The 13,192-nt window shown below is 32.7% G+C and overlaps 1 protein-coding gene across 11 annotated transcripts in view; it reads right to left on the reverse strand.

The window, feature by feature from the left end:
• Positions 1-13,192, reverse strand: part of LOC141460979 (dynein beta chain, ciliary-like) — a 129,920-nt gene that overhangs the window by 42,283 nt on the left and 74,445 nt on the right. For all 11 annotated transcript variants that reach the window (XR_012462451.1, XM_074141522.1, XM_074141525.1 and 8 more), the window contains 13 exons: positions 12,929-13,117; positions 11,807-11,999; positions 11,611-11,723; positions 10,214-10,407; positions 9,103-9,322; positions 8,640-8,801; positions 8,170-8,369; positions 6,888-7,044; positions 3,191-3,379; positions 2,128-2,367; positions 1,381-1,614; positions 1,169-1,295; positions 233-366 (listed from right to left, as the gene is read on the reverse strand). Coding sequence is in view for 10 of the 11 variants with exons in the window: in XM_074141522.1 (XP_073997623.1) it covers positions 233-366; positions 1,169-1,295; positions 1,381-1,614; positions 2,128-2,367; positions 3,191-3,379; positions 6,888-7,044; positions 8,170-8,369; positions 8,640-8,801; positions 9,103-9,322; positions 10,214-10,407; positions 11,611-11,723; positions 11,807-11,999; positions 12,929-13,117 (2,352 nt within the window). In the remaining variant the exon portion in view is untranslated. The remainder of the gene's footprint in view (positions 1-232; positions 367-1,168; positions 1,296-1,380; positions 1,615-2,127; positions 2,368-3,190; positions 3,380-6,887; positions 7,045-8,169; positions 8,370-8,639; positions 8,802-9,102; positions 9,323-10,213; positions 10,408-11,610; positions 11,724-11,806; positions 12,000-12,928; positions 13,118-13,192) is intronic.

Consider the following 13,192-nt stretch of genomic DNA (forward strand, 5'->3'; position numbering starts at 1 on the left):
CGTATATTCCATGATTGCCATTAATTTTGAATCCTTTAAATTATTTTTTCGACCCTGCTGTTAAACAATAGGAGCTAGGGGTGTATGTTATCTGAGAAAGAAATAGCGAGAGGGGGGAGGGACAGAGAATTTTTTAAACCCTATTATTGATGATCAATCATCAATCATCAATTCAAAACATTAAGTAAAACAAAGAAAGTCAACAGTAATTTGACGAATTTATAAAAATTACCTTGTTTAAGGTGTTGAGCGCTGCTTGAGCCGCTTCTAGAGCCGGCATAGCTCTTTTTAAATCTTCCTCGCACATCTGCTGCTTAACTCTTACATCTTCTTCAATAATTTGACACTTTCGCTCTTCATCCTTGGCTATTTGAAAGCAAAAACAGTTCAGATGTGAAATACTTACACGACCGCTTCTTAAAGCAATTTATCTATATTTTTCTTGAAACATAGAATTTATTCTAAAAAGATGGTTGACTTCAATGGTAAGGCACACATCATATCCATGACAGGTCACTTCAAATATGAATTTCATGAAGAATTTAATTCTTATAGCAGTAAAATTTGTAAATTCGTAAAATCACACATTACGCGGATGCATTGATGAATTGATATTTCAAAGAGAAAACTTCATTCACTCATCATCCTTCTCCAGAACTGCCCTAAAACGAATTTTTCTAGAAATTGGTTAAAAAGTAATATTGAAGATCTAAGCATACGTAATGTTCATACGATGTTTCGAGCCATTACAGAAAACTCTAAAACAACACATTGAACCATTCATCAATGTAAAAAAAAAATGAGTAGCAACGTAAATAATATTCTTATAAGGTAATTAATTCAAAACGTTTATTCCAAAAAAGAACGAATACCAAATATCAAATTTGATCCTTGCGAATATTCGTTTGTATTTTGCTGATCACAGTCATTAATCAGCGTACACAAACACACACACAGAAGTTTCTAAAATCATTTCATTTCGCACATAAGAGACCCTAAACATTTCCGGCGTAAATTCAGGAAATAAGCATGATTGGAAGTAGAGAGAATTATAATTCACTATTCAGTAAAAGAACATTTCTGGTTCGTCAGATTTTAACATTATAGTTTCAATAGTATTGTGATTTTTTAGTTTCTAGTAAAGATCATAAATAAATGAATGGTGAACCTATAATTTTCTCTTTGGACACTATTTGGGTCTCCTTGGTTACAACTAAAATCAAGTCACTGGCTTTCTTATTTTTCTCTGCCACAATGATACTCTGCAAAGCTAGTTGATCTTGTAGGCCGGTAACCTGCACATAACAAAAATACAATAAACATGGATTATGTATACAAGTTAAATTATAAAAAAACTAAATCACATCGTTCAGAATTTACCTTTTCGGCACAAGACACTAACTTTTCCAACCCATTCTCTAATCGTTCAATTTTTAAATGTACTTCTTGATTTTTCTCCATTAGTAACTTAGAATATAAGTTGATCAATTCTAGAAACGATTTAGGTGTCGTATAATTAAATCGTTTTTCGTTGTTTTTAAAAACTTCTGACATATGATTAACTGAGGTATGAATATAGGCCATCAATAGCGACATGGGCAGGCGATACTGTCCCTATGTAAACATGCAGAAATGAGAATGTATTTACGATTGGTAAATATAAGTAAAATTAGTAAAATAGTACAAAATGTGTATCACTGCGAAGAGCCTGAAAAGATGAGAAGCTGTACGGTAATCGCCTTGTTCGTATAGCAGGCTCCGATAACCATATTTTCTGCTCATGTACACTTTCTGCATTTGTTTTTGTATTATTTCTTACTTATGCAATGAATGAGATGCAGACTAAATGTACGGAAAAAAGTTTAAAGAAAATCGTTTGGACTGTTTTAGGGAAGATTCCCAAAAAATGAAAAATCAAATTATTAAACTGATTAGAACACTTTAGGTTTGCGGATTTTGTTGAAAACATTCTTTTAGAGCCAAATAGCATCAAAAATTGGAACACTGCGATTTTTTATATGTGATTAATGGTAGAAACAACATTAGATCAATTTGTAAAGAAACTTCCAAATATGTTCGGTCTGAGAAAGAGTGTGAAGAAAGGGTGAGAGAGAAAAGAATACATACCTCTAAATCTTCAAGATCTGAAATAAACCTCAATGATACATTCTCCAATGCAACTTGCGGCCATTCCATGAACCAGTCAATTGTGGTACAATTAACCAAAGCTGGAAACTTCCTCGCACGTATACGCAGAGTACTGCCCACCGGCGAGAAGCAAAGCATAGTTTTTATGTTTTTGCGCGCTCTTTCTATAAAAAATTTCCAACAGTTTTCCTTGGTATCAACACGGCCCTCTCCTTTAACCTGTTTCACAGTTACAAGTATTTAGTCATCACTCAATATTATGCATATTCAGACATTTTAATTATTTAGCAAGATTGGAAAATTGTCCAAATTTTGTCAAGAAATAAAAGTTTTATTTTGCAATCACCATTCTATTCTCTAATATTAATTTCTTATTACTACTTTAAACCTTTCAGGAGCTATCTTGGCTTACAAGAAATCCGGCATTATGCTCTGTCTCTAAGAGAGAGTTGGGTACCTCAATTATGATTGGCCAGGTAAAAAATTGTATTTGCAAAAAATAAAGATGATACTTCCAAACATCAGCTAGATAATTGGGATTACAATTTAATGTAAGCAAATCCTTGTTAATTGATTCCCATTTATAGTGCATAGATTTAGACCAAGAATACAGATTTATACAGGAACTGTTAACCGAGATAAACGAGGTAAACAAGGGCAAACAAGTTCTAAGTAAAGAAGTACGCAAAGCCACGATGTCGAAAGATACGTCCTGCTTTCTTGCCATGGCACTCCGGCCTGTTAAGCGTGGCACTGCATACTTCTTTACTCTTGAAACACCTGGCATCCTCAGGTCCGCTAGGTCCATCTCTCCTCCCCAAGGGTTTGGGCAGATATAGATAGATAGTGTTTTATTTACATAATAATTGTAATATAAATATCTTATAAATATTATATTTACTTACTCTGTTGACAATGGACATTTAACCGTCTGTCTTATTGGATTATTTAAAACTTTGATTAGAATTATATATATAGAAGTAAAATGCTAATGAGATTGAACCCATATAAATAAACTCAAGATAATCGTATATCAACATACCTCTGGAGCAATCGATTGAATCAAATTTTCCACTTCTTCGTCCCCAAACAACTCAGGTATCTCCCCTGATGATAACATGTCATTAATTAGTACAAGAAATCTTTCATCTGGAACCTGAGAATCTGTCATTAAAAACATTGAGCCAATATTCTTTAATCCTGCTTTAAGGTAAATTGTAGCAAGATCGGCCTGCAAAAATATGAATGTCATTAATTCATGTAAGCCAACATATTTTTTGACTAACCGTTTCTTGAATACATATAGTTTCTGTTTTATTATGTACTTTATATATTTTTGTCAATTTTTTCATTTAATTTCTGTACTTGATACTATTTTAAGTATTTGATAATGGTTTCTAAAAATTGAAAATTCATTTTTGTGAAGAATAAATAACTTCAAGTTTGTCTTTTTACATATAGAGATTTATTTTATCCTTATTTTTAATTTCCAATGCATGTTGTGGGAACGGGATAAATATATGTATTGTTTATACTTTTACCCAAATTGCGGCACTGCGTCTTTCTACAAGATAGAATTTTAAGATTTTATTCATTATTATGTTGCATTATTTTCTGCAAGGTAATAATACTACAAGGTAATGACTTTTTAAAGTCACTTAGTTCATTTTCTTTTTCAGTAAATGTATACTTTTGTACAATTTGTTCGCCAACTGCTGCCAGAAGAAATTATTCTTAAGAACATTCTTAATAAATACATTTGCTAGTAAAACCCTTGGTCAATTGAATTTGAAATGTAATGAAAATTATCGTACCCGTAGATCATTTCTGTTGAAACCCTTGGTCAATTGAATTTGAAATGTAATGAAAATCATCTTACCCGCAGGTCATTTCTGTTGAAACCCTTGGTCAATTGAAATTTAAATGTAATGAAAATTATCTTACCCGTAGATCATTTCTGTTGAAACCCTTGGTCAATTGAAATTTAAATGTAATGAAAATTATCTTACCCGTAGATCATTTCTGTTGAAACCCTTGGTCAATTGAATTTGAAATGTAATGAAAATCATCTTACCCGCAGGTCATTTCTGTTGAAACCCTTGGTCAATTGAAATTTAAATGTAATGAAAATTATCTTACCCGTAGATCATTTCTGTTGAAACCCTTGGTCAATTGAAATTTAAATGTAATGAAAATTATCTTACCCGTAGATCATTACTGGTGTAACCCTTGGTCAATTGAATTTGAAATGTAATGAAAATCATCTTACCCGCAGGTCATTTCTGTTGAAACCCTTGGTCAATTGAAATTTAAATGTAATGAAAATTATCTTACCCGTAGATCATTTCTGTTGAAACCCTTGGTCAATTGAAATTTAAATGTAATGAAAATTATCTTACCCGTAGATCATTTCTGTTGAAACCCTTGGTCAATTGAATTTGAAATGTAATGAAAATCATCTTACCCGCAGGTCATTTCTGTTGAAACCCTTGGTCAATTGAAATTTAAATGTAATGAAAATTATCTTACCCGCAGGTCATTTCTGTTGAAACCCTTGGTCAATTGAAATTTAAATGTAATGAAAATTATCGTACCCGTAGATCATTTCTGTTGAAACCCTTGGTCAATTGAATTTGAAATGTAATGAAAATCATCTTACCCGCAGGTCATTTCTGTTGAAACCCTTGGTCAATTGAAATTTAAATGTAATGAAAATTATCTTACCCGTAGATCATTTCTGTTGAAACCCTTGGTCAATTGAAATTTAAATGTAATGAAAATTATCTTACCCGTAGATCATTTCTGTTGAAACCCTTGGTCAATTGAAATTTAAATGTAATGAAAATTATCTTACCCGTAGATCATTTCTGTTGAAACCCTTGGTCAATTGAATTTGAAATGTAATGAAAATCATCTTACCCGCAGGTCATTTCTGTTGAAACCCTTGGTCAATTGAAATTTAAATGTAATGAAAATTATCTTACCCGTAGATCATTTCTGTTGAAACCCTTGGTCAATTGAAATTTAAATGTAATGAAAATTATCTTACCCGTAGATCATTACTGGTGTAACCCTTGGTCAATTGAATTTGAAATGTAATGAAAATCATCTTACCCGCAGGTCATTTCTGTTGAAACCCTTGGTCAATTGAAATTTAAATGTAATGAAAATTATCTTACCCGTAGATCATTACTGGTGTAACCCTTGGTCAATTGAATTTGAAATGTAATGAAAATCATCTTACCCGTAGATCATTTCTGGTGTAACCCTTGGTCAATTGAAATTTAAATGTAATGAAAATCATCTTACCCGCAGGTCATTTCTGTTGAAACCCTTGGTCAATTGAAATTTAAATGTAATGAAAATTATCTTACCCGTAGATCATTTCTGTTGAAACCCTTGGTCAATTGAAATTTAAATGTAATGAAAATTATCTTACCCGCAGGTCATTTCTGTTGAAACCCTTGGTCAATTGAAATTTAAATGTAATGAAAATTATCTTACCCGTAGATCATTTCTGTTGAAACCCTTGGTCAATTGAAATTTAAATGTAATGAAAATTATCTTACCCGTAGATCATTTCTGTTGAAACCCTTGGTCAATTGAATTTGAAATGTAATGAAAATCATCTTACCCGCAGGTCATTTCTGTTGAAACCCTTGGTCAATTGAAATTTAAATGTAATGAAAATTATCTTACCCGCAGGTCATTTCTGTTGAAACCCTTGGTCAATTGAAATTTAAATGTAATGAAAATTATCGTACCCGTAGATCATTTCTGTTGAAACCCTTGGTCAATTGAATTTGAAATGTAATGAAAATCATCTTACCCGCAGGTCATTTCTGTTGAAACCCTTGGTCAATTGAAATTTAAATGTAATGAAAATTATCTTACCCGTAGATCATTTCTGTTGAAACCCTTGGTCAATTGAAATTTAAATGTAATGAAAATTATCTTACCCGTAGATCATTTCTGTTGAAACCCTTGGTCAATTGAAATTTAAATGTAATGAAAATTATCTTACCCGTAGATCATTTCTGTTGAAACCCTTGGTCAATTGAATTTGAAATGTAATGAAAATCATCTTACCCGCAGGTCATTTCTGTTGAAACCCTTGGTCAATTGAAATTTAAATGTAATGAAAATTATCTTACCCGTAGATCATTTCTGTTGAAACCCTTGGTCAATTGAAATTTAAATGTAATGAAAATTATCTTACCCGTAGATCATTACTGGTGTAACCCTTGGTCAATTGAATTTGAAATGTAATGAAAATCATCTTACCCGCAGGTCATTTCTGTTGAAACCCTTGGTCAATTGAAATTTAAATGTAATGAAAATTATCTTACCCGTAGATCATTACTGGTGTAACCCTTGGTCAATTGAATTTGAAATGTAATGAAAATCATCTTACCCGTAGATCATTTCTGGTGTAACCCTTGGTCAATTGAAATTTAAATGTAATGAAAATTATCTTACCCGTAGATCATTTCTGTTGAAACCCTTGGTCAATTGAAATTTAAATGTAATGAAAATTATCTTACCCGTAGATCATTACTGGTGTAACCCTTGGTCAATTGAATTTGAAATGTAATGAAAATCATCTTACCCGCAGGTCATTTCTGTTGAAACCCTTGGTCAATTGAAATTTAAATGTAATGAAAATTATCTTACCCGTAGATCATTACTGGTGTAACCCTTGGTCAATTGAATTTGAAATGTAATGAAAATCATCTTACCCGCAGGTCATTACTGGTGTAACCCTTGGTCAACTGAATTTGAAATGCTTCAAGGCTTGAAATAAAAGCAGACAATCTGGACAGTGATTGTTTACCACTTCCGCCAACGCCGACCAATAGTGCATTGCCTCGTGGCATCTCCATCACTCGGTTTATCCTTTTAAGAAAAACAAGTAGTATGTTAAATCTTTTTTTCATTTGAATTTTTACATTTCATATTGTAAGCGACTTTCCAAGACATTTTTCCGTAAATATCCTCTGTTTTTCCAGTTGCTATATTGCAGTTCCTGCCCAACATTCTCTCTTTCTACTGAACATCGTTCCTCTAGACAATCTCTTTTTATCCGCTCTTATGGATTACACAAAAACAAAACCTTCTTGGGATACCTAACATCATCCTCTCCCAATTGGCGTTTAACCCACATCAATTACATATAATTATTATTTCCATTTTTATGTTTAATATTAACTCGTCATTTGATCTGTTTTTAAATATTTAAAATTCATTAAATAATTTTACAAGTAAATGGAACTTTAATTTTAGCCTAAGATTAGCTCGAGTCTACTTTACTTAGTCTAACGTCTCTTTTCTGCCACACTAGCACAAGTTCAAATTCACAGAAATAAGACGAAATAAACATGATCTGTGTGGTTGGTACACAAAGTTTTGAATGCAACCCTTGATGACTGTCTAGAAACAAGGACATACTGCATAACGTTTTGAAATAGCTCTTTAGAGGTAAGCGTAACTGATATCCTTCCTAGAGTCCCACTTAATGGGAGTTTTTGTCGAAAATTGTTACATGAAAAAGTGGTAGAATTACATATGATATGTTTATATTAAGTTTAAAGTAAATCTCGAAACTATCACTAAAACCTCAAAGTACATTCGGTAAGAAGCGATTTCCGGATAACAATTTTTTTTTTTCAAATTCTTCTCAATATTAATAATTTAATGCAGAAGAAATGACCACAAATTGCTCTGAAATTTCGGTATTTTAACCTAAAGTTCATAACCACTCCCATAACCCAAAAGAGTCTCTAACCCGTTAAATATTATACATAACTGCGCATGGATTGATTCTTTAATAATGATGCTTGAATGTTGTTGAAACGAGATTGTAGAATAGGTGTCCTCCACTCATGGTTTAGGCCCTTTGCTTTAGGGCACCGTCTCGAATAATATACGACATAGCCATTATATGAACATAATTTTTATACAATCACTATAAAAAACAAATAATTTTTTGATCAAGCAAAAGGAGAAAGTATGAAAAATCACCTGCATATGTGTGACATGGCATCTTCAAACAGTACCAAATTCATATTAGCTATAAGATCATTATATTGTTGCATTGCTTCAGTTAGTAAGCGTTTTAGATATTCCCAATTGGTTATCTCATTGTACTTAGGATCGCCAATGCCTTCAGCAAAATGACAGTATATCCTTGGCTCTTTTGTATATTCTGATACCGGTATTTCCTGTAAAAATTGTGTTTCATAACACGCTTTACTTTCGTTTAAACAACCAAAATTAAAAAAAAAAAAAAAAAATGTTTAATGCGTTTTTCTATATAATTCCAGAAAATAATCAGTGGCAATGGAAGAAATCCAAAACATCTCTTGATCTCAAAAAATGTTTCATGCTGGGATAAACAGTTGAAATTTTCCCATGATGTATGAAAAACTAAGCTTTAAGAAAACAGTAACCTGATACATACAAAAATCATCTCTCCAAAAGTAATTTCTCACCTGCGCGTGCTGCAACGCCTGCTCTTTAAGAATCCGTTGGAATGCTTCTTGCTCAGCCAATGAGATTAATTTATCTCCATATACACGAGAAGCCTCGTGCATATAAACTCGCAAAAAAACTGCTGGAGATGAGATGCAATCACTTGAAGCCATCAGAACTGCCTGCAAATTGTTGCAAGACATTTTACTATTTATTATTTTCAAAAGAAATTCTATTATTTCTTCTATTTTTATGGAATATATAAAAAAAAAATGTTCTAAATAGGACACTATTAAGGCGCAAGTACGGTCATTGGTTTGGAACTACCAATGAGACAGGACCAAATAGTCAAATGCAGAAGACCCTAAAACTAAAAAGTGGGGCATTGACAATTAATAATAACTTAGTTTTATTTATGTGAGAAAATAAAGAAAAATTAATCAATCTATTTATCTAAATAACATTAAAGAAATAACAAATTACCTGAAATAAGTTACTCATATCTCTTAAATTGAATATGTAATGAAACTTTATGGCCGTGGGTAAGAATTCCGCCTGCATTCGAATATGCACAGACAATGCTGTTGCTAATAACTTATCAGCGAATTGGATTACAGCAAGCTTGAATTTCTGGTTTGGATTGTGCAGATGTTGGCCCAACAAAGAGGAATATATATGTTTTAAGTCGTCAATACTTGGGAAGCTAGAAAAATATATATATATTTAATTTAACTTATTAGAAGTTCAATTTTGCTAGACTGGCTTCAAGGCAAAATCCAGCTCAGATCATAGACAGAGACTAAGAGGTGCTTCGAGAATGAAGTCTTCTTGGAGTACTTAGCCACTCCATTCTTGACTAACGCAGAACACTGTGAACTACCTTAGAATGCTTCTGTGGTTACCAGTATTAGAAAATAATATACTCTTATATAAGTGAGGAGTGATTATTCTAATCTGCCAGCTTCTTTCTCTTTCTAGAGCTTTTCTATGAAATCTTCGGAAGTGGCCAGAGGTTAAAGCAGGATTTATTCTTCCCTGGGAGCAGAGGATGGGAATCGGAAACCAGGAAGTAATTCTCTACCGGCCTTTCCTAGGATTTCAAAACATAGCCTAAGGTTACCAGAGTTAGAAGGAAAACTTGAGCTGGCTGCTAATTATAGTCAGAACTTTTTAGTGTTTCGGCACCAGTCTAGTGGTAAACGTTGGACGTTCTGTGAAAATACCGATTTTGAATGATTTTGTTAACCCCCCCCCCCCCAATTACTCATTAAATGTCATTCCGAAGATCAGCAACAGCTCTGCTTGAATTATTGGCTCGCATTCATGAAATCAAATCGTTGTAGTCACTGTGTACAGACCCATCGCCATTCGCTTCTCTCCACGTATCTCTGTAGTAGATGGACCAATTTAGAAACTGTTCGATGGAAGCGTGTTGTAAATATAAAGAGAGCTTCTTGCATTAATGTGCCTGACTAACTATACGACTAACAATTTGAAGTGTTTCAGTATGTTTCAAGTATTCTTTGAAGGGTACAGAATAACGACATAAACCGTTACTAACATTTACATAAAACTGAAATTAAGTGAGGAATACCTTAAAGCGAATACAGCGAAATGTCTTTGCAGACGTGAATCAATGGTAAAGCTACCAGCTGTTGGATTCATACAAGTAACGAACATAATGTTGTGAATATCCTTCAGAGTCAATTTTTGTCGGTCATACCAATGTTGATAATCCATATGCTGTCGTATCAGAGTATGAGGCTGCACCGTCCCATATTTATCAACCTGTTAGGGATATAAATAACATTAAGTTCAGTATTGTTCAATCTTGATTATAAACAATTTTAATTTCATTACTATTAAAATAATTTTTTTTTCTATTTATTATTGAAGAAACTTCTTATTTCTGTCAGGCCAGTGTTAGGTTCAAGTTCAGGCCTGCAGGTTAGATGAATCCTGCGTAGTTTCTGTCAGGAGGAAGAAAATTAGCTCTGCAAGTATTGTATCAACGCGGAGGGATAGTACTGATTGGATTTAGACTTCAGAGAATAGAACTCCATGCATTCACATTTTGCAAGAGATTCTTTTACCAGACTAGGTCTAATCATACAGATATTACTGGAAGAGATGCTCTAACTAATGGATGCCACTTTTAGACCATGTGGGTCACGGTGATGAAGGCGTTCTAAACAAACCTCAAATAATTACAACCATCTTTTGATGATTTTAATTATTTCTTTAAGTTGAGATGTGATCTTTGATTTCCCTTTGAAAGCCAATTGTTATTCCACTATCTTCGAGATTACCCCTCCAATATCATTGGCCTGCTACTGCGTTAGCTTCCGCAGACATTTTTCTTGTACTAGCACTTATTGAAGACTAAAACTGAACAAACTTATTTAACCAAATTAATGCTGACTGGGCAAGTAAGTAATGCAACAAAGTAGAGGCCTTCACTTTTACTGGCATCTTAAAAATCTTAGAATTTAGAGCAATGCATTTAAATGACTATCTGGAGTAAACCTTAGCCCTATAAATGGAAAATTACTACAAATTCGAGCTAAAAATGGTAGTAATATATCCACTGATATTGCACTACATATACCTCCACCAAATGTTAGTCCTTCCTTCACACAAGATAATTAAGAAGAGCCCTACGAACTCCAAAGAAAAAAAAATTAAAAAATGTCCAAAAAAGTAGCAGACTTCTCAAGTTCAGGGGTTTAGGTCTTAAATAAAAATTAAATACAAACAGATCTTTAGCCTCATCTGGAAGAATGCAATATCAGAATGTTAAGTAATTATGTACTTATAGCTGCTTAGTTCATGCTCACACACAGGACTATTACCGCTACCCAGCGGCGACCATTGTTTTTTTTTTGAAAAGCTTAACATTTCTTACTAACTGAACCCCTGGCCTTGCTTAGATATTTGCGGTTTTCACTTAGAGATCAATAAACTTTTTATACAAAATGAAGAAATACAAACTTCCGGCATGTTCAAGTCATCTATGAAATAGATCATGGTCTTGTTTCCAGGTGGTCCAAAATTTCTGCCTGAGAGCTTTTCTAACGGCTTTTCAAGAACTTTCTGTAACATTTCTTCAAAGAGCAAAAGAAAACATGACAATTTATAGGAGCTTAAAAACTGGATGTAATTGTTAATTAAAAAAAAAACACCTTACCGGAAGAAGTATAATAGTTAAAAGCAATATTTGTAACAGCATAATCATCTGAAAGATTTCCAATTTTTGCTTTAATGATGACTGATTTCCCACATCCTGCTGATGCTATCAACATCACCGGTTTCTTATGTTCTATCAGCAGATCTAAGAAATATCTGATTCGAGTTGTCTCTGCGGTGTTCACCAACGTTTGCTGATAAAAGTTTACTTATTTGTACTCAATGTAATCGCATTTGCTCAAAAAGAAACATCCCACTATAAAGCTCACAAAAAAAAAAAAAAAAAATCCACTTGCATTCTAAAATGAGTATTTGTGGTTAAAAATTCTGGCGTGAACATTAACAAGAATTTTACTTACTGCATTTCTCAAAACGAGGAAGATTTACTAAATGTTTTACTACAACAAGAGGAATTTAGAGGTTTTTCCGTAAGAGGTATTTCAAACCAAAGATGCCATCCTGATCAGAACAAGACTGCGTCAAAATTAATTTTTCTATGAAATGTTTAAACACGTAATAGAGCTTAATGAATACCCTCAGAACAAGATACTCAAAGAAAATAACCATTTTGGATAAAACTTTCAAAAATAGAATAATCCTTTCGTTAAACTTTCAAGTTGAGGAACTTTGATCGCATAATTATAGTTGAATCCTCTAGAATTTCATTTCACAAGTCAAGTTTTTAAAAAAATTGACACTTCTGAATTTGATAATTTAGTTTTGAGATTTTTTTTTCTTCACAAAACACAAACTTGGAACACATGTTCAAAACACCTTTTTTTTTTTGAGCTTATAAGCCCTAAAATATGAGTACACGGAAGTAAAACTACTTCAGACATGATCAAAATTGTTTTGCCAGAACCAGAGGGGCCTAACTCCAAATTTTCAATTTTTGATTTATTTGACATTGGTTTTACGGTGAATTCCATTCACAGTAATGTTTAAAAACTGAATATTTAAAAATAAAAAATTCAGGTACGCGATTCAATTCCTGAAAAGCGAATTCAGCTCACGGCATAAAATCAGTCAAGAATTGAAAATATGGAGTTATCTTTTCGGTTCTGACAGAACGAAATGATAAAAAATGTTATTATAACTAATAAGATAGTTAGATTAAACTTACTTGTAGTGGCATATCATAATCTAAAATGAATGGTTCTGTTTTATCTCCCCACGGATAAAATCTCTTAGTTTCCTCATCCACATAATAATGGAACACTGTAGTTTCACCTTTAGTGACAGCTATTGGAAATCGCACCGTCTTAAATTCATTGACCCACCAATTAGAAAACTTTATTCTATTGTCATGAACCTGTCGTCACAAAAAAAAAAAAAAATAATAAAATAAAATAATAATAATAATAAATAAAAGAAATACAAAAATTAA

Source organism: Rhodnius prolixus, unplaced genomic scaffold, assembly GCF_049639745.1.
Source record: "Rhodnius prolixus isolate KJV_2025 unplaced genomic scaffold, Rpr scaffold_6, whole genome shotgun sequence".
NCBI classification, from domain to species: Eukaryota; Metazoa; Arthropoda; class Insecta; order Hemiptera; family Reduviidae; genus Rhodnius; species Rhodnius prolixus.